Genomic DNA, 17,062 nt, shown 5'->3' on the forward strand with positions numbered 1-17,062 from the left:
GGGTCAAATTCCGGCAGAGAGAGGGGACGAGAATGCTACCAAATATTAAGGGGCCAATCATTTGGTATGGTGTATTTTTTGTGTGGAATGATCAGATTTAGCTTATTGTTTTTTTGTGTGTAATCCAAATGCAACCTTAAACCATTTGAAATAAAATGCAAAAATATATAAAAAATAAATAAATACAGTAAATAAAAAAAAAAATGTTTTATAATTAAAAAAAAACTGAAAATAACAATTTAATCATAAAAGCATTGATCATAAGCCAACAAAGTCAACTAAAACCAAACAAAAAAACAACAACATTGAATGATTGGAGGGGCAAAAATAAAAATCAACTTTGCGGATTTCACTTATTGCTGCAATATTTGGAAGTTCCAAGTGAAATTCCAAATTGGAACGTAACCTGCGTGGTGAACACAATGGCTACACTGTATAGTTTAAAGGTTAGAGTTGGAGGGCATAACCAAACCATCGGGACCAAGTGAGGTGATTTACACATACACATAAGTAAAGAAGAAAATGTTTTTTCAGAGTTGTAAGAGTGGTAGCTCTTCACATTAGTCAGTACCCAAGAGGATTCTATCTATCTATCTATCTATCCATCCATCCATCCATCCATCCATCCATCCATCCATCCATCCATCCATCCATCCATCCATCCATCCATCCATCCATCCATCCATCCATCCATCCATCCATCCATCCATCCATCCATCCATCCATCTATCTATCTATCTATCTATCTATCTATCTATCTATCTATCTATCTATCTATCTATCTATCTATCTATCTATCTATCCATCCATCCATCAGGTCCAGCAAGGTTGGTGACTTCCGGTGTAAACACCAAGGTCTATTGTTGCAATTAGAATGACCAGTGTTAGTTTGGAAGATGCTTTTTTTTTTTTTTTTTTTTTTTTTTTCTCTTCAGCAAACCATTTACCTGCACAATTTGTAAATAAGGAAAAGTGTTTGAAATTGTGACAAAGACGAAAATCAGAACAGCGCAGCCCTCCCCCCCCCCCCCCCCCAAATAATATTTCTTGGCAATGGCACAGAACATGCAGGCGATGCAAAAATATTTGGAAGTGATTCCCAACATAGCTTTATTTCCTACCAAAATGTATGTCTGCAATGAAATGGGATAGATAAGGAGAAGTCATTGTGTTCGTATGCTTCCTGACTTAAAAAGCCACCTCGTGCATCTCATGACACACAAACCTCCGGCTGTCCCACGGGGAGCTTGCCGAGATCGCCTGCCGCCGGGGCGTCTTCGGGAGTTGGATCGGAACCGCCGTTGGTTCTTTCTTGGACGGAAGTCTGACCAGTCACAGTTCTCCTAAAAAGCCGCATGCTCATTTGCAGCAGGTCGCTGTCCACCACGGGATTCATGGGATACTGTTTGGTGAGGCCCTAAAGGAGCGAAGGAATATCACGGAATTTATGTGCATATGATGATCGGCCCTTGAAATGACGGCGGTAAATTTACCTTGTCATTTTTCAAAAGCTGTCTGCGGATGCTCAGGTCCCTGCGGGCACAAAGAGCCTTGCAGCAGGGTCCCAGGTTGCTGAGTAAGCTCGACCTCTCCACTCGTCTGTTCAGGGCTGCCATGTTCAAGGCCCCCAGGTCATGATCAAACAGCTTGTCCGCATCTGGAAAAGGGACGGATCTCAAAACATGACCTTGCACCGACAGCCTCGCAAAACAGCTCAGATGCAAAGTCTCACCTTTGGGATCATCCAGCTCTGCCTTGCACACTTCTCGGACCTTCTCCAGGAGAGCAGTCCCAGCGAGACGCTTGGAGACGCCCGCCCTGAGGAGAACAGCCCCTGGGGTGAAACGCAGGAGAGCTGCACCGGCCGCTCGGGGCTCTGGCTTCTGTTTGGGCATCAGACTGGACCAGTCCACGTCAATGACATCCAGAGGACCTGAGCGAGCAAAGAGGATAAGCGCTCCAACGTCTGCACATATAAAAGGCACACAGTGTGTACTGACCGGTACCTGTAATTTTCTCCTCATCCTGCTGGTCCTCTTTTTTCTGACTGTCAGCCAGGATTTCGTCGAGCTCATCATCACTGATTGGTTCATACTCCTCTCCGACAGATGCCACTGACTGGCTGTCATCTTCTTTGGCCTCATCCTCTCCTGAAAACACAGCAAACACAACTCGATGACTTTTTTCTTTTTTTGGGGTTTCTTTGAATCGTCAACAGTTTGAAGCTTTTACATATGACTAACTTCTTGAATTGTAGACTATGGCACACAATATATCGGAGTGGTCTTTTACTGGAGATCTGTTTTTTTTTTTTACCATCAATGCTGTCCATCCTCTCCGTCTCAGACTGCTCAACCACAGCGTGGTGGCTGTTGCCGGGTTTGTCCGCTTCCGGCGGGCTGAAAGCTTCTCTCGGCAGGAGGGGCTCGTAGTCGCCTCTGTCTTGCCGCAAGGGATCACCTCGCACCGCAGGTCTGGAGTCACAGTGGGGGGGCAAGTCCAGCATCATCAATCGCTCTCTTTCACCCTTGGCGTCTCTGTCCCGTTCTTTCTCCCGCTCTCGCTCGTGCTGCTGAATGAGTCCATCGGGCAATAAGCGTTCTCTGTCCCGGGCGTCCCTCTCCCTCAGAAGGGGTTCACGAGCGGGACGGATAGGCGGAGGCTCCCGTCCCCTCCCGGGCCAGTCCCTGGATTCGGGATCCCAGTCTCTCTGTTGTTGAAGAGGTTGCTGGAGAAGCAGGCCCGGCGGCTGCTGTTGCCGGATGTCCTTCCGCTCCCGATCAAATTGCTCCCTGTCACGCTCCCGTTCGCGACTGTCGTAGGAGCCGGCACGAGATTGCGACCTGCCCTGCCTCTCCGAATCGGGAGAGCTACGCCTGGAGCTGTGGCTGCGGGAATCCTGGCGGTCTGCAAAGTAAGCACAATCCGGTTGAACATTCTGTCTCCGTTTTCAGACTTGATGGAAAGAACTCACCCGAAGAGGTACTGCGACTCGGCTCGCCTCTCCTCAACTGGTCTATTCGTGATTTCCTCTCGGTTCCTGGCGGGTCACTCATTGCGAGCCTCTCTCTTTCTCTCTCCCTTTCCCGTTCGTGCGTGCCGGTGGCCTGAAGCCGGCCCCTGCGGGCACGCGCGCCCGGCAGGTCATCTCTGTGGGCCGACTCGTTGGAGGGCGAGCGCGGGCGCCTGGATGAAGTGCGACTTTGATTGCTTCCCATGCTGCTGCTGCGCGTCTGCTCTGGGGGAGGCTTGCGCAGAAGGGGCTGCGACATCAGGGGCTGTGGAGTCAAAGTCTGCAGCAGCATGGGAGGATCCTGCAAAAGCAGAGGGGCGATCGGAGGCGGGTTGCAGCGGTCGCGACCCAACCTGGGGCCACCGCCTCTTCGAAGAGGCCCGGGTGGCGCGCGCTCAGCGGAATCCATTTGCCCTCCTCTATCCGAGACCTCCTCATCGGACCAGTCGCTGAAGTTGTCCATTTTAGACATTTGGGCAGGTTCGGCATTGCCTCCGGAGCCACGATGAGCCGGCCTCATGGAGGGAGGCGGCGTCCGAGGACCTCGCTTCCTCTTGTTGTGGGGCTGAGGCGCTGAAGAATCCTCCTCAGATGCCTCAGAATCTCCTGCGCGTTTCCTCTTGCGCTCAAGCACTTTCCTCTTTGCCCCTTTCCGTGGCGAAAGCAGAGACGGAGGAGCATCCGTCAAAGCAGGAGGCGGGGGCTCGGGGACGAAACGCTCTCCGGTTAGACCTTTGCCAGCAGCAGATGTGGCGGCGGCGGCGCCATCGTCGTCTTTACGGCCTTTCTTGATGCCCTTCCTCAGTGATTTGGTTTTCTTTTTGCCTTCTTCTTGAGGCTGTGACACAGCGACGTCTTTGTCCTCGTTGTCGGCGCCAGTAACGACAGAAACGGGAGGCGGCGTGGTTTCTCGCAGGCCTCGAGCGCGAGAGTCAGGGTGAGTATCTGACAGCTGATCGGCTCTCCGGTCAGCTCCCCTGCTGCGTTCGCTTCGGGGCTCCTGGTCTTCGTGGCGACTGCGTGCTTCCCTCTTATCTGCGGCTCCTCTACGCTCCTCATCCTTCCAGTGGGTGGGCTTGTCATCAGATATGGCGGGCCTCGAAGGTGAACGCAACAGAGGCTCCAAGGGACGCACCACCTGGCTGAGCACACGATGCTTATCTGCACCTGCACGATATGTGACAGAGGAGTCAGACTTATTAAAGCAGGGATTATATTTGAAGAATATGAAATCCTCATTCCCATAAATGATGTGTCCTCTCGAAAAGAATTTCCTACTGTCACTTGGAGGTGGACACACAGGGCTGGGGAGGAGGGGCTGTGGGTGGAGCTTGGCCAGTCCTCGGCCAATCGGACGCTCACTTTTCTCATCTGTGCTGTTGTAGCCGTCGCTATCCGCCGGACTGTGGTCACGCGTCCCTCGCTTGGGCGAAGGTCGGGGGCTGGGGCTGGTCTCCAACCTGGGTCGCTTGCGGCTGGAAGGGAAGAGGAAAAAAAATCAATAGATTCAACAAAAAAACGAACCAACTACCATCATTTCCGGACTTTTGAGCACACCTGAATAAATTGAAATATAAAAAAGGCCGCAGCGACCTATAATCTTGTCACATGAGATGCTGATGCAGTACGTGCCTTGTTTTGCGGTCGTCTCTGGTCTCTCGAACGGTACGGTCATCTCGGGCATCCTCCCTCCTCTCCCGCCTTTCCTCCCTTCCGCGCTCTCGTTCCTCCCATTCCCGCTGCCTCTCTCGCTCGCGCTGCTCCCGCTGCTCTCGTTCCCGTTCGCGCTCCTTCCTCTCCCTTTCCCGCTCTCTTTCCCGCTCCCGTTCTCGCTCTCTCTCTCGTTCCCGCTCTCGCTCCCGGGTGCGCTCCCTCTCGGCTTCCCTCTCCTTTTCTCGCTCTTTTTCTCTCTCCCGTTCCCGCTCTCTGTCTTTCTCCCGTTCCCTCTCCCGCTCCCTCTCTCGCTCCCGGTCTCTGGTACGGTCCTCGCGTCTTTCTTCTCCTCGCTCCGTTCTGCGCTCATCCCTTCGTTCGTCTCTCTCCGACTCCTCCGATCTTCTCTGATGTCTGTTTGGAGAAGCTGGGGAAGCAAAAGTCAAAATTGTTAAATCCGTCAAATGTATTTTTTTTTTTTTTTTCAATCTCAATCTTCAATCTTTTTTTTCCATTCAGGCAGATCTTGACCAACACCAAGAAGTCGGATCGCTCGTCATTACAAGCGCACGGCCAAGGTGATTTTCAAACTCCCACCTCTCTCGCGATTATCCCTGCGGTCTCTTTCACCGTGGCCGCCTCTCCTGTCGTGGGAAGAGTCTCGGACCTGCTCTCCTCTTCTGTCTCGATCGGAAATTCTTTCCGCGGCATTGCGTTCTGTGCTCCGTTCGCGGGCGGCGCTGCTTCGCGACTCCCAGTTATCGTGACTGCTGTCCAGCTGGCACCCTCTCGAGTTCCTGTTTGAGCCTGACGGAGGAACACGTTTGACACGGAAGCTCTTGTTTTATCCACCGAGACAGTCACGGCTTACCTTTGTCAGAGAAATCACGTCCCCTCCCGCGGCTGTTTCGATCTGTCCTGGTCTCTGTCCGCCCTTCCCTTGCTCCTTCTTCACGCCCGTGAGCTCTTCCATAACTCCTGTCCTCCGGGGCCGTTTCCTCCTTTCTGAGGGTGTCCATCCTGTCCCTTTCTTTCTCTTTTTCCCGCTCTCTCTCCCGTTCCCTCTCTTTCTCACGCTCACGATCTCGTCGTTCCAATGACTCTCGACTGGAGCGGGCTTCTGTCCTGCTTTCTCTGGTTTCCTTCACATCTCTGCGGTCACGAGGCTCTCTCGTCATTTCCCGTCCTCTATCTCGACCGTCCCGCCGCTCTCGGGCATCCCTGGCCTCTCTGTCGTCGCGGCTGTCCCTCGACAAGACCTGCTCCGAGTCAAAATCCCAGTCGTCACGGTTATTGTCCTTGTCCCCCTTCTTGCGGCTTTCTGTTGGAAAGAAAGTCAAACGTCATCTACAGTAAATACAGCTTTAACTTGTGTTGAGCCCCAAATGGGATACAAAAAAAAAAAAGTGATTTTGGGGTAGCGACTGCAGTGAAACATGCACAAAATAGCCCCACGATTGTCATCTCTACTTCTGGGTAACAGCTGAATTACAATGGGGGAGGAACCCAAAATATGTGTACCATCTCTGCGCTCTGGTCTGCGCTCCAGAGTGTGAGGGCTCCTCTCTCTATCGCCACGGCTTCTCTCGCGCCCACGCGAGTGGTGCGGAGCGGGGCTCGATTTGGCCGATCGGCGGTGAGGGGAAGACGCGTCTTGAGAGGTGGCGGGAGAACGCGAGCGCTGGGACCTCTGCAGAGAAGAGGCTGCCACGGTGGAGCTGCGCTGGTAGGTGGGAGAGGATGAGCGGCGGCGGCGAGGTGAAGGCGAATGTCGCTGGGGAGAGGAGTCCGAGCGGGAGGAAGGAGAGCCTCGCCTGTGAGGCGGTGAGGGCGTGCGCTGGTGCCGTGGAGGAGTTGGAGACCTACAGACAGCGAGCGAGGTTAAGTGTGCGGACGAGGTCCTGAGCCATCCCATGGCAATGCGCTGACCTGCGTGGAGGAGATGGTAGTAGAGCGGCCTTATGTGAAGAAACTTTGGGAGACGTGGACTTTTTCCTCACTGAGGGCGAAGGTGACACACTACCAGAACGGTCCTCTGAGGTCACCGAGCGCTTTGCCTTGTGAGAACTGTCCGATCGGTCCCTATAGAATCAATCGACACTATGAATGGGGGCGGGGAAAAAAATAAATGTTAGGGTAGAGTGACAAATGCAGTATTTACCTGCGTTTCTCTTTCTTCTCCTTGTGTTTTTCTGCATCACGTCCCCGGTCTTTCCCTTCTTTTTGCTTCTCTTCACACTTGTCTTTGTTTTTATGCTTGCCTTTGTGCTTCTTCACAGCCACGGGGATTTCCAGGGGCACTGGAGGTGGTGGACTGGGTGTACGAGGGCCTTTCTTTTTACTGTGGGATCCTTTCGACGTTCTGGTGCAAAGGCAAGAATAACGAGAGCAAAATTATCATGATGGCCTCTTCATAAGTATTTTTCTTTCCCCCCATCCTGTCGGCACTTTCACTGCATTCCGCAAAATCTGTGCTGCGTAAACCTAAGCTTCATTGACTTTCACAGTACTACTTGGTGGAAACAATTCTAAAGAACCCTACTTGGCAGTTTCTGCGACCGGTGAAGCTCCAGATGCCTTCTTCTCTTTCTTTCCTGACCCTTTAAGTCCACTTTTTTGTTTTGGGGAGCCACTGGACTTCCTGGGTGGAGGGGAGTCTCGGGATCGTAACGGCTCAGCGGAGGCCTGAGAATCCAAAAGTCACGTGAAAGCACTCAAGGAATTTGCTGTGAATTTGTGTTACTCTTGCACTGAATAAAATTGCAAAAAATATAGATATCAAGATGCTGTGTCAGTCAAACTGCAATCTGTCCGCAGACAGATAAGGTGAGGAGGGGGCTACCCTTGCTTCTTCTTACTTTTTGTACGGTCGTGGATCTTGGTTTGGTGGGTGTCTCGTCTTTCTTGAGAACAATTTCCTCTCTCTTCTCTAAATTCTCCTGCTCCAGCTTCATCAGCTCACGCTGAATCTTCTGCCGTTTCATCTCGAGTGACAACTCGTAGTCGTACTCACCAATATCAGAGTCTGCAAATCCAACAGGAATAGACTGAAAACAAACTGAAAGCCTTCAACAAAATAAATGTCATACAAAAAAGGCCTCAAAAATGAGGAGGAAAAAAAAAAAAGCTGCCAAACCTTCACGGTTTGTTTCCCACTCTACGGGCTCGTCTTCGCTGGCAGGAGTACGCTCCTTGGTAATTTTGATATCTTTCTCTCTATGTCGACTCCTGGAGGAGTCTCTCTGCTGTGATTTGGCACACAGACGTACACAACTTCATATCAACCTGTTCCCAAAAAGTTTTAATATAGCACTCACTCTTCCCGTGGGAGACACTGGCTCATCCAAATCACGCTTTACACTGTCTGGGTCATTGTCCTGTCTCTTATTCTTCATCCTCTCCCGCAAGTCGCCGGTGGGTCTTTCTGCTGACCTGCTCCAGAGATTTACATATTAAATTGCAATCACAACATTAAGCAGAGGAAAAAGAAAAAATTAGATTGTTTTCCAACATCATACTACAGCAGCAATCATACCGGCTGAAATTAAATCCTTTGCCTCTTGGTTGAGTTCCATGTGTGTAGCGACAAGTGTTTCCGTAACTGCAGTTTCCCGTCTTCAGCCAATTTCTACAGTGACTCTGAAAGACACAATGATCATGCAAAATTAACTCATCGCAGTGGAGAGCACAGGATGATGACGGAGATTATGTTCAATCTTGTGTCGTACATACATCAGCAGCATTACCCCCGGTGCTCGGGCCGAGTCTTTCAAACACGCTGGGCCGCCGCGAGGGGGCGGCGGGGTTGCTGGTGCTGCTGGATGCGGTGGTACTGCTGCTATCAGATATTGTTTTTGAATTCTCCACTGTAACCTTCCGCCTGATCTTGGACATTCTGCAGGACTGGCCAAAAAACAATCTTTTGACACGATTGGAAAAATGCAACAATGTAACCCAGTCAGCGTGAACTCAATACAGCCATTTTACTTCCTTCGAATACACTCAGCCACTGCAACAGCACTAAATTTCCCCACAAAACGATGATTACGAATAAGACCTATATATCCCAACGCAGTATAAGAATTACCTTAAAATTACATGAAATTAATGGCAATTCTTCTCATTTCTAGTTCCTAGTTGTGAACTGGCCACAAGAAGTTGGCCAATACTGGTATTGTCCGCCGTCACGAGTACTGATAAATTGAAATTATCGCCCCTAGAAAAATAATAATAATACTGTGCATATATAAATAAAATTAAGTGAGAAGAGCTGAGTCAAACTTGACTTTTGACTGCGTGTGACTTTACTATGGGCTACACAATTTAAACTCGTGAATAATGAGCGAGTGCTTTGCTGGCCAAAACAAAAAAACAAACAAAAACAAAAAAACACTATGAAAGGCACGCCAGTGTGCAAGCCTTGTCAAAGCAACATGCCTCCTTACAAGGCTACGTAGTTAGTGACCTAAATTGCGGGGCGAAAAGGCTGAGGCCGATTATAATCCTGACAACATGAAGTGACATCTATGACGGAAAAAAAAGTGAATTGAGCCAGTAGCAAAACATATGCTCAACGTTTGAGGCAAACAAACCAAAGAGGCTAAGCTAACTTGTGTTTTCATTGAGCGCGAAGGCCTTTGTGCTTTCAAGATTTTGTGCAGCACGATGAACAAACAAGACGACTTACCCAGGATTCTGAATCGGTGTCGCATCTAATGTTACTATAAAGATTTACTAACGGAATAAATTACATTTATTCTTTAAAAGCAAATACTAACACTTCACGGGGAGCCCGCATTTTGACGGTGGACGAGCGTCATAGCCTGCGGTCTTCTTTGGGTAGGAGCGAAAGGCAACGTGAGACCCATAAGTTGTAATAGCGCCATCTAACGGCGCTATTATACACTGCAAACTTTGAACATAACATGAAAATGTAATATATTATAATGACCTGAGGATAATGACAATTTCTCACTAAATTATTCAACTTTATTTCAATAACATCTTCTACCTTGTTTCGGATATTTCTGTCAATCAACACTTTTTTAAAAATATATTTCTTGTTTCATTTTATTGACTGTTGTTTATTTAAAACAAAACATAACAAAGCAAATTGTGTTTCCAGTAAAAATGATCGTTTTATTTCTTTGTGTTGGAACTTATGGTCGGCCTTGATGACATTCAGTGTCCCACTTAGCACTTTGAATATGATTCTGTGTAAATCAAAGTTGCTAAATTTGCTAAGGTTTCAGATTAAAACAAAGTTAAAGTTACTGCTAATCAATTGTTTGTCATGGTCTTGTCCCATTATGTCAGAATGTGAACAGACTAATGGAGAGCACTGTTTAAATACCAATCATATTGTTTTGTTCTTGTGCAAAAAAAAAAAAAACATTCAGTCAAATAGCTGTATTTATTCTGGCAATAAAGCACTTCCACTATGAACACTTTTCAATCCTTGAAAGGCCCCTTAGGGAAAAACAGTTGAGTCCAGCAACAGTCATTTCCAGGTTTTAACCAAATTCTTTTGGTACTGCTACTCAAACCGTTGAAGAAGGATTTCTTCAAGCTTGTGTTTTTTCTATGACCCTCAAAGCAATGGTCTTCAGGGCAAGGAGGGCTTCATTGCACGCCTTGGAAATGTGAGACGTCGGTAAGAGAAAACCATAACGTCCACGGTCCTGGAGCTCAAATGTGAATGAGTACTTTATGCCAAGATCATATGCCCAATCATCAGAGCCACCCGGAGCCAGGTCTGTGGATCAGTTCGAGCTACGCATCAGAACTGTGAATGGATCAAATAAACTTGAAGGTAAAATAATTCACTCACATATGGTTTGTGCTCCTGCACCATATTTGTAGGTGTTTCTGTAATATCGTCTGATATTTTGTGAAGCTTCTTGGACCATCTGAAGCTTAAATAAGAAAGTTTGACATCCACAATAGAGGTAGGGGGGATTATAAACACTGTAAAAGCATCTTTTGATAAAACAGCACCACTTTCTAGAGCTGGGAGGAAGTTCTTACCAGCTCATTGTGGTTCTGTGCCTCATCCAAGGTGTAGGAGTATGGGAAGAGCAACATCTGAGAGTAGGCATGGATGCTGAGGTAAAGCTGGATGGTGTCCTTCTTACTGCGAAGGAAGTTGGCTACGGCCTCCGATTCGGGTTCTGATTCAGGGAAGGCGCCACAGTAGATCTCACTGCAGGGATCTTTGGAGGCTCCCTCCGCTGGTGGTCAACACAGACTTCAAATAGCAGCCAATTCAAAGCATTTCAAAATATGTACACACATTTTTACTACCCTTCCATTCAATAAATACAAAACATACATAAAAATGAAGAAAAATGAAGGATCTTGCCTCCAGTCTCTGTGAGAATAACAAAAATGCTGCCTTGAAGTGAGTGGTTGTACAACAAAATATTAGCTGAGCCTAACATCCATTTTTTGTCCAGTCTAGGCTATTATTATTATTGTTGGTAGTAGTAGTCGTAGTATCATTACTATCATTATTATTATTCCACAGATGATGTGTTTTTCTCTTTTCACACAATTTTGTCCACGTGTCTACAATGTAGGTATGCGTCTGACTTACTGCACCAGTTTGCGTCAAAGTTCCTGTTTAGATCAACACCCGCACAGTAGCTGCTTGTGGTGACTGACCGGCTCTTCCTCCACATTCGGTCCTGAGACACATAACAAATATATACAAAGTTACATCACACAACCTCTATAAATGAATGCGCACTTCTGCCAAATGCGTTTTTTACCGTGGTCCAGGTGTATTGGTATCCATCGGGATTCATCACGGGTAGCACGTAAACATCCATGTTGTCTAAGATGTCAGTTATGTCTCGGTTTTGCTTGTAAAACCCTAAGGACTGCCGAGAGGAGAATGTCATTTGTGTACAAACCTACAAAACCTACAAAGCAGATCTACTCACATATTGTACAAACCACAAACAGAACGCAGGAGAGATCCATTCTCTGGCGTGGATTCCGCAGTCAATCCATAAGGCTTTCTTATTCTCTCTGTTAAGCGACACCTGTGAGCCAAGTCAAATATCATTCCTAAGGCAGTGTTTGTTATCGGAGTTGGATGAACGTGCAGACCTTCAGAGCATAGAGCGGTCGCTTCTCAAATGAGGAACCCAGAAGAATGGTTTGGATGGTGTTTGGGTTGTCCTGAGCAGTCCTGTTGATCCAATTATAGATCTGAAGAGGAGACCATAACAAAAAAAAGTAGCAGGTCATCTCTGCATAATGAGGGAATCCAGCGTATGATGGAAGCCATATACATCCTCCAGGGTATGATAATGTTCATAGAAACTTGTGGTGCTTCTTGGGTCCGCTGAATAGTTCCTCGTCTGCATTTCAATCAGGTCATTGGTGTTGTCCAGTAACACTCTAAAACACACAGGGTGACAAAACGTTACGCTCCACTGAAATACCCCAACATACATATACAATTTGGTAATTGGACCACTTGTTATAAAAAAATAATAAAATAAATTATATATAAGTATATATATGTGTGTGTGTGTGTGTGTGTTTGTGTCTGTATATGTATATATATGTATATAAAATATAAATATATCATAAAATATATATGAATTCAAATGGATGGAACTACATTAAAAATGATCCTTAAAAAATTGTGTGTGTGTGTGTAACATACTCATGTGTTATATCATATCGCTGCAGCAAGTCCATGACCGTGGCTGAGGTGTTTGCAGGTACAAAGAGGTGAACTTGAGTTTCTTCTTTGATGTACTGAGGATGGACCGGCTGCCACAATGAAGTCTGTGGACATGTCGCACGGACGGACACAATGCAAGAGCGGAAAGAAAAACAAAACAAAATCCCCGCCATTTTATTCTACCTCATGTTGAATGGAGATATTCTTCACAATGCCCACTTGTTCTGGTGTTGTTGGTGTGATTGACAGAATTTGGTCACTACCAAAAAAGAGTCATGCAAATAAATATAGGATTATATTGGATAATATATAATAATAATAATAATAATATAACATTGGATTGACATTATTTTACTTATTTTATTTAACTTACTGTGTTTCAGTGCAGTATCCCATCTTGGGAAGTTGGCCCATTAAAACAATCCAAATGACAAGTGACTTCATGATGGAAAGGCAGAAAATGACAGCCGCTCGCTCAGACTGTGAGGTTAGAGAGGTGTTATTGATTTAAGTGTTTATTTAGAAGTTAAACTTTGGCTTTTTTTTTTTTTTTTTTTCAGACTGCCAGGGGGGCATAGATCAGTCTGTAAACAGAATGCAGAGCTGTTAAAAAAACTGGTATTTCATCAAATGTAAAAGTCAATTATTTAGACATTAGGTATGCAAGGATAGAAGTAAAAAACAAATACAGTCACTAATTGAATAAATAAACGTGTTCAATGAAAGATGACCTATTTTTTGAAACGGTGACTCCTGGCCTCCATTATGTTGCGATGTAGTTATACACCCTCACCTATGGAGGGCGCTATCAAAAAGAAGCCATACTTAAAAAGCGGGCAGGGTTGAAAGGTGACGCCTGCAGTTGCAGTTGGCAACATGTCGGCACACGACGATCTCGTACTATGTCTAAGGTATGTACGCTCTAAAACACGTCTTTCCGTGTAAAAATCCTAATAGACTTTGGAAAGTGTTCTCAATTTAGATGATTTTTATTTATTTATTTTATATGTTAAAGGCAAGCTAATCAGTGTACAGAGAGTTTGTCGGTAATTGGAGTTGTGTACATATGACGACAACGTAACACGATAGTCGTAAGAATGATAGTTTTCAATGTATTCACATAGATTTTGCGCATTTTTTCCAAAAGATTATTCCAATACTTGGTTTTTGATTTGCCTGCACATATACTCACAAATGACACGAAACAACCAAACTAATCAGTGGTTTTGTCTTCTGCATCACACTGAGATTGCTTATTTTTTTTGTGTGTCCCCATTACAATGTGTTTATGTTGGACTGCTGTGTGTAAGTTTCCTGTGGCAGGTGCTGTTCCACTTGCTTTTTGTGTGTTTGCTCCTGCTTGCCGTGCTGGTCCTGCTGATGCTGGCAGTGCGTCTGTGGCTGAAAGGCAAAAGGAGCGCACGACACGCCAGGACCGGACGTCAGGCGGTGGCATTCTTCCACCCCTATTGCAACGCCGGCGGTGGGGGGGAGAGGGTGCTCTGGTGTGCAATCAGAGCCCTGCAACGAAGGTGCGCTCGACGGATGACGCTGAATTTCTTTAGCTAGCGAGTCAAATTCTCATGGCGTCCACCTACCTCTACAGTTACCCTGACATCGACGTTGTGGTCTACACCGGCGACCTGGACGTTTCGGCCAACGAGATCGTGGATAGAGCGCGGCGCCGATTCAACATCGTGCTCCCGCGGCCCGTTCACTTTGTGTTCCTGAGGTTGAGACTTCTGGTGGAGCCCAGTCTGTTTCCTCACTTCACCTTGCTGGGGCAAAGCATGGGCTCCATCTTTTTGGGATGGGAGGCGCTTACAGAATTTGTCCCCGACGTGTACATCGACTCAATGGGATACGCTTTCACCCTGCCGCTTTTCCGCTACCTGGGAGGATGCAGCGTATGCGCTTACGTGCACTACCCCACCATCAGCACTGACATGCTGTCGGTGGTAAGAGAAAGGAACCCCAGGTAGGCTTTTTTTTTTTTTGTGAGCGTAATACAGATGACGCCGTGACCCTAATTCTGAGCCATTCTCCTCTTAGGTTCAACAACCCCGATTACATTTCTCACAGTATGTTCCTGAGCATGTTCAAGGTGCTTTACTACTGCCTGTTTGCCGTGCTCTACGGCATGGCCGGCTCCTGCGCTGATCTAGTCATGGTCAACTCCTCCTGGACCCTTGAGCACATCTTGTCACTGTGGCACGCTTCCAACCGTACCAGCGTGGTCTACCCACCCTGCGACGTCAGCGCATTCCTGGACGTCCCGCTCGAAGAGGATGAAGAGAAAAAACGCCACTCCATCGTCTCCATCGGGCAGTTCCGCCCCGAGAAGGACCACCGTTTGCAGATCAAAGCTTTCAAGAAGGTACTGGATGGGCGGAGGGAGGCCGGCGCAGACGGGGAGACTCTGAAGCTGATCCTGATCGGAGGATGCCGGAATCAGGAGGACGAGGATCGGGTCCTGATGCTGCGGGGGCTGTGCCAAGAGCTCGGCGTGGCCGACAGGGTGGAGTTTAAACTGAACATCCCCTTTGCGGAATTAAAACAAGAGTTGGGCAGCGCCACTATCGGACTGCACACCATGTGGAACGAACACTTTGGAATCGGTAAATTGAGCATCGCTCACCTGCTTGGTCGTTCCATGTGTGGTCATCCCTTCCCTCCTCACTTCCAGGTGTTGTGGAGTGCATGGCAGCAGGCAAAGTGATTCTGGCCCACAAGTCGGGCGGTCCCAAGCTGGACATCGTGGTGCCTTTCGAGGGAGGCCAGACGGGCTTCCTCGCCGACGACGAAGACAGCTACGCTAAGGCCGTGGAGGAGATCTTAAATCTGGCGCCCGCCAACCGCCTGCAGATACGACGCAACGCCAGACAGTCAGTCGCTCGCTTCTCGGATCGGGAGTTTGAAGTGGCTCTCCTGGGTGTTTTAGAACCTCTTATGGGGACTCTGGAACGATGAAAAGGTGTACACTAGATATGCCATCTTACATTTTGCACTTGGGAGACATTTACAGTAACATTCCAACACTTGTCGTTTCTCTATTCACGACTGTTTTTTTGTTCCGACAGTGGGGATGGAACTCATTTCGTGAGTTGGAATGTACCATCACTAATTCATGGATAAGGTCACACATAAATGAACTATTTACATTCCAAAAAAAGACATTGTACATGAATATCATGTAGAAAAGAAGGGGGAGAAACTGTTCAAAGTGTGTCTTGTATCATGTGACCATGCGATTCATTTGCAAACTATTGCACTTCATTCGGGACCTGAAATCGACCGGTCAATTGGAAACTTCAGGGCCTGTTTGCAACATAAATGCGGAAAAAAAACAAAGGGGGATGATTTTTTTGCCAAGGACAAATGATTTATGCAGTCTTTTGCAGATCAAGTGATTAGCATTGATTAGTTTCAATGGATATGACTTCAACACAAACATTCGGGTTTTAAGAATAGTCTAACTGATGGTGTTGAGGATTTGTGACTTTGGTAGTAAAAAAAAAAAAAAAGAATCAGGATGTTGAATAAACTTTGTCCAAATGACGTGAGGTTCACCTATGGAAACAAAATGTTCTGCATGCTTCGTTGAATTGGCACAATCAATAATACTGGAACAAAGGTTGAAGAGTTGCGAGAGTTCAAGTGGTGCTGTCAGGGCCCAACTTGATCAGACTCAAAGACATAGAAATGCAAAAGCTGAGAGAAATAATTCGGCTTTGGGAAATTGAATTCAACTGGATCAAGTCAGGTGGGGGAGTATGTGGGCATTGACCCCCCCGCCCCTCAGAAATGTGCTTGGACCCCACACGTGCCAGGCCAGACAATCTAATCAAGTTGGACAGACTGAACCATGGGAAACCGCAAGAGGGCATTGACCTTTGTGGTGGAAAAACACTTCCAAGCCATAATACTGGTTTGAATATTTATATTGTGAATTTCCATTTATAAGCAAAGACACATTTCATCAACCATTTAGGCCTCACATCAGTACATCAATAACTTACACAACTGTAGCAAATGTCCTGATAGGGACTGAGATTAAAAAATAAAATAAAATACACCACAACCATGTTGGTTAGAATAAAGGTGTAGCATGTATGGAGTCAGTCACCAAGGTTGTTGTGGACCAACCACATGAATGTAATCGTCTTTAGAATCCAATATTTCATCTTTACTAGTGATGAAAATATGTTGGGTAAGCAAGCATCTTGATGAAAATGAAGGCACTGCTGCAAGCAGTTAGGCAACACAAACAACACGGCTGCAAAATACCCAAAGTCTCTTGTCCTCGTCACATCAATTGATATACTGTACACTAAGGATCCTGTGAAGCTTCCTTCACCTGGATGAATGAATCCAGCTTGCTTCCTGGATTCTTATGACGTGACATCAGCAGCTGCTGCAGCAACGATACAAACGGATTTAAGAAATATGGGGGGGGGGGGCACTCCACAACAATTGCCCTCCAATTTTCTTGACAAGTCCATGGAAAGTTTAGTCTACTGAGCATTCAGACCCCCCCCCCCCCAAACACACACACTGTGCAAGACTTAAAGAATAAGGCCTCCTTCTTTGCTTTTGTCATGGGATAATACCATTTTGAATGTTTTAGCAGATTTGAAGCTCCACTGTATGTTGTTGACACTCATTTTGAACATTCCGTAATCCCATCTGACCAGACC

General features: G+C 46.8%; 3 protein-coding genes across 8 annotated transcripts; 1 reads left to right on the forward strand and 2 right to left on the reverse strand.

Moving 5' to 3' along the window:
* Positions 1 to 1,085: 1,085 nt before the first annotated feature.
* On the reverse strand, positions 1,086 to 9,499 carry zc3h13 (zinc finger CCCH-type containing 13). Of its 5 annotated transcripts, none has more exons than XM_085914209.1 (20): positions 9,354 to 9,499; positions 8,399 to 8,569; positions 8,202 to 8,305; positions 7,984 to 8,098; positions 7,803 to 7,908; positions 7,525 to 7,691; positions 7,209 to 7,351; positions 6,828 to 7,028; positions 6,596 to 6,748; positions 6,188 to 6,528; positions 5,538 to 5,987; positions 5,264 to 5,473; positions 4,646 to 5,093; positions 4,292 to 4,488; positions 2,975 to 4,180; positions 2,317 to 2,907; positions 2,001 to 2,150; positions 1,733 to 1,933; positions 1,494 to 1,657; positions 1,086 to 1,417 (listed from the first exon to the last, which is right to left on the reverse strand). In XM_085914209.1, the coding sequence occupies exons 2-20, from the start codon at positions 8,558 to 8,560 to the stop codon at positions 1,211 to 1,213; spliced, it is 5,316 nt and encodes a 1,771-aa protein (XP_085770335.1). In that variant the 5' UTR covers positions 8,561 to 8,569; positions 9,354 to 9,499; the 3' UTR covers positions 1,086 to 1,210. The 5 variants fall into 5 exon arrangements, with proteins under 5 accessions (XP_085770335.1, XP_085770359.1, XP_085770352.1 ...); XM_085914233.1 differs by having other exon boundaries at positions 2,007 to 2,150; positions 4,376 to 4,488; positions 7,803 to 7,911; XM_085914226.1 differs by having other exon boundaries at positions 4,376 to 4,488; positions 7,803 to 7,911.
* Positions 9,500 to 9,779: 280 nt separating this feature from the next.
* On the reverse strand, positions 9,780 to 12,863 carry LOC147062961 (carboxypeptidase B2-like). Its single transcript, XM_085927167.1, has 11 exons — positions 12,739 to 12,863; positions 12,549 to 12,624; positions 12,345 to 12,469; positions 11,965 to 12,073; positions 11,780 to 11,881; positions 11,611 to 11,712; positions 11,437 to 11,547; positions 11,262 to 11,352; positions 10,694 to 10,896; positions 10,497 to 10,581; positions 9,780 to 10,421 (listed from the first exon to the last, which is right to left on the reverse strand). The coding sequence occupies exons 1-11, from the start codon at positions 12,807 to 12,809 to the stop codon at positions 10,231 to 10,233; spliced, it is 1,266 nt and encodes a 421-aa protein (XP_085783293.1). The 5' UTR covers positions 12,810 to 12,863; the 3' UTR covers positions 9,780 to 10,230.
* Positions 12,864 to 13,192: 329 nt separating this feature from the next.
* Positions 13,193 to 15,923, forward strand: alg11 (ALG11 alpha-1,2-mannosyltransferase). Of its 2 annotated transcripts, none has more exons than XM_085908226.1 (5): positions 13,193 to 13,276; positions 13,676 to 13,897; positions 13,972 to 14,343; positions 14,418 to 14,983; positions 15,052 to 15,923. In XM_085908226.1, the coding sequence occupies exons 1-5, from the start codon at positions 13,242 to 13,244 to the stop codon at positions 15,333 to 15,335; spliced, it is 1,479 nt and encodes a 492-aa protein (XP_085764352.1). In that variant the 5' UTR covers positions 13,193 to 13,241; the 3' UTR covers positions 15,336 to 15,923. The 2 variants fall into 2 exon arrangements, with proteins under 2 accessions (XP_085764352.1, XP_085764360.1); XM_085908234.1 differs by having other exon boundaries at positions 13,237 to 13,276; positions 13,689 to 13,897.
* The last annotated feature ends 1,139 nt before the right edge of the window (positions 15,924 to 17,062 follow it).

Source organism: Syngnathus leptorhynchus, chromosome 1 (genome assembly GCF_054491065.1).
Source record: "Syngnathus leptorhynchus isolate UIUO chromosome 1, UIUO_Slep, whole genome shotgun sequence".
NCBI lineage: Eukaryota > Metazoa > Chordata > Actinopteri > Syngnathiformes > Syngnathidae > Syngnathus > Syngnathus leptorhynchus.

Excerpts from the sequence above, each read along its gene's own strand:
- zc3h13 (XM_085914199.1), bottom strand. The coding sequence starts at position 8,560 with ATGTCCAAGATCAGGCGGAAGGTTACAGTGGAGAATTCAAAAACAATA. Across the intron at positions 8,306-8,398 it reads CCGGGGGTAATGCTGCTGAT|AGTCACTGTAGAAATTGGCT; the intron begins GTATGTACGACA and ends TGTGTCTTTCAG. Across the intron at positions 4,181-4,291 it reads GTGTCCACCTCCAAGTGACA|GTGCAGATAAGCATCGTGTG; the intron begins GTAGGAAATTCT and ends CATATCGTGCAG.
- alg11 (XM_085908226.1), top strand. The coding sequence starts at position 13,242 with ATGTCGGCACACGACGATCTCGTACTATGTCTAAG. Across the intron at positions 13,898-13,971 it reads ATCAGAGCCCTGCAACGAAG|TTACCCTGACATCGACGTTG; the intron begins GTGCGCTCGACG and ends CTACCTCTACAG. Across the intron at positions 14,344-14,417 it reads GTAAGAGAAAGGAACCCCAG|GTTCAACAACCCCGATTACA; the intron begins GTAGGCTTTTTT and ends TTCTCCTCTTAG.
- LOC147062961 (XM_085927167.1), bottom strand. The coding sequence starts at position 12,809 with ATGAAGTCACTTGTCATTTGGATTGTTTTAATGGGCCAACTTCCCAAG. Across the intron at positions 11,882-11,964 it reads ATTATCATACCCTGGAGGAT|ATCTATAATTGGATCAACAG; the intron begins GTATATGGCTTC and ends TCTCCTCTTCAG. Across the intron at positions 11,713-11,779 it reads GACCGCTCTATGCTCTGAAG|GTGTCGCTTAACAGAGAGAA; the intron begins GTCTGCACGTTC and ends CTTGGCTCACAG.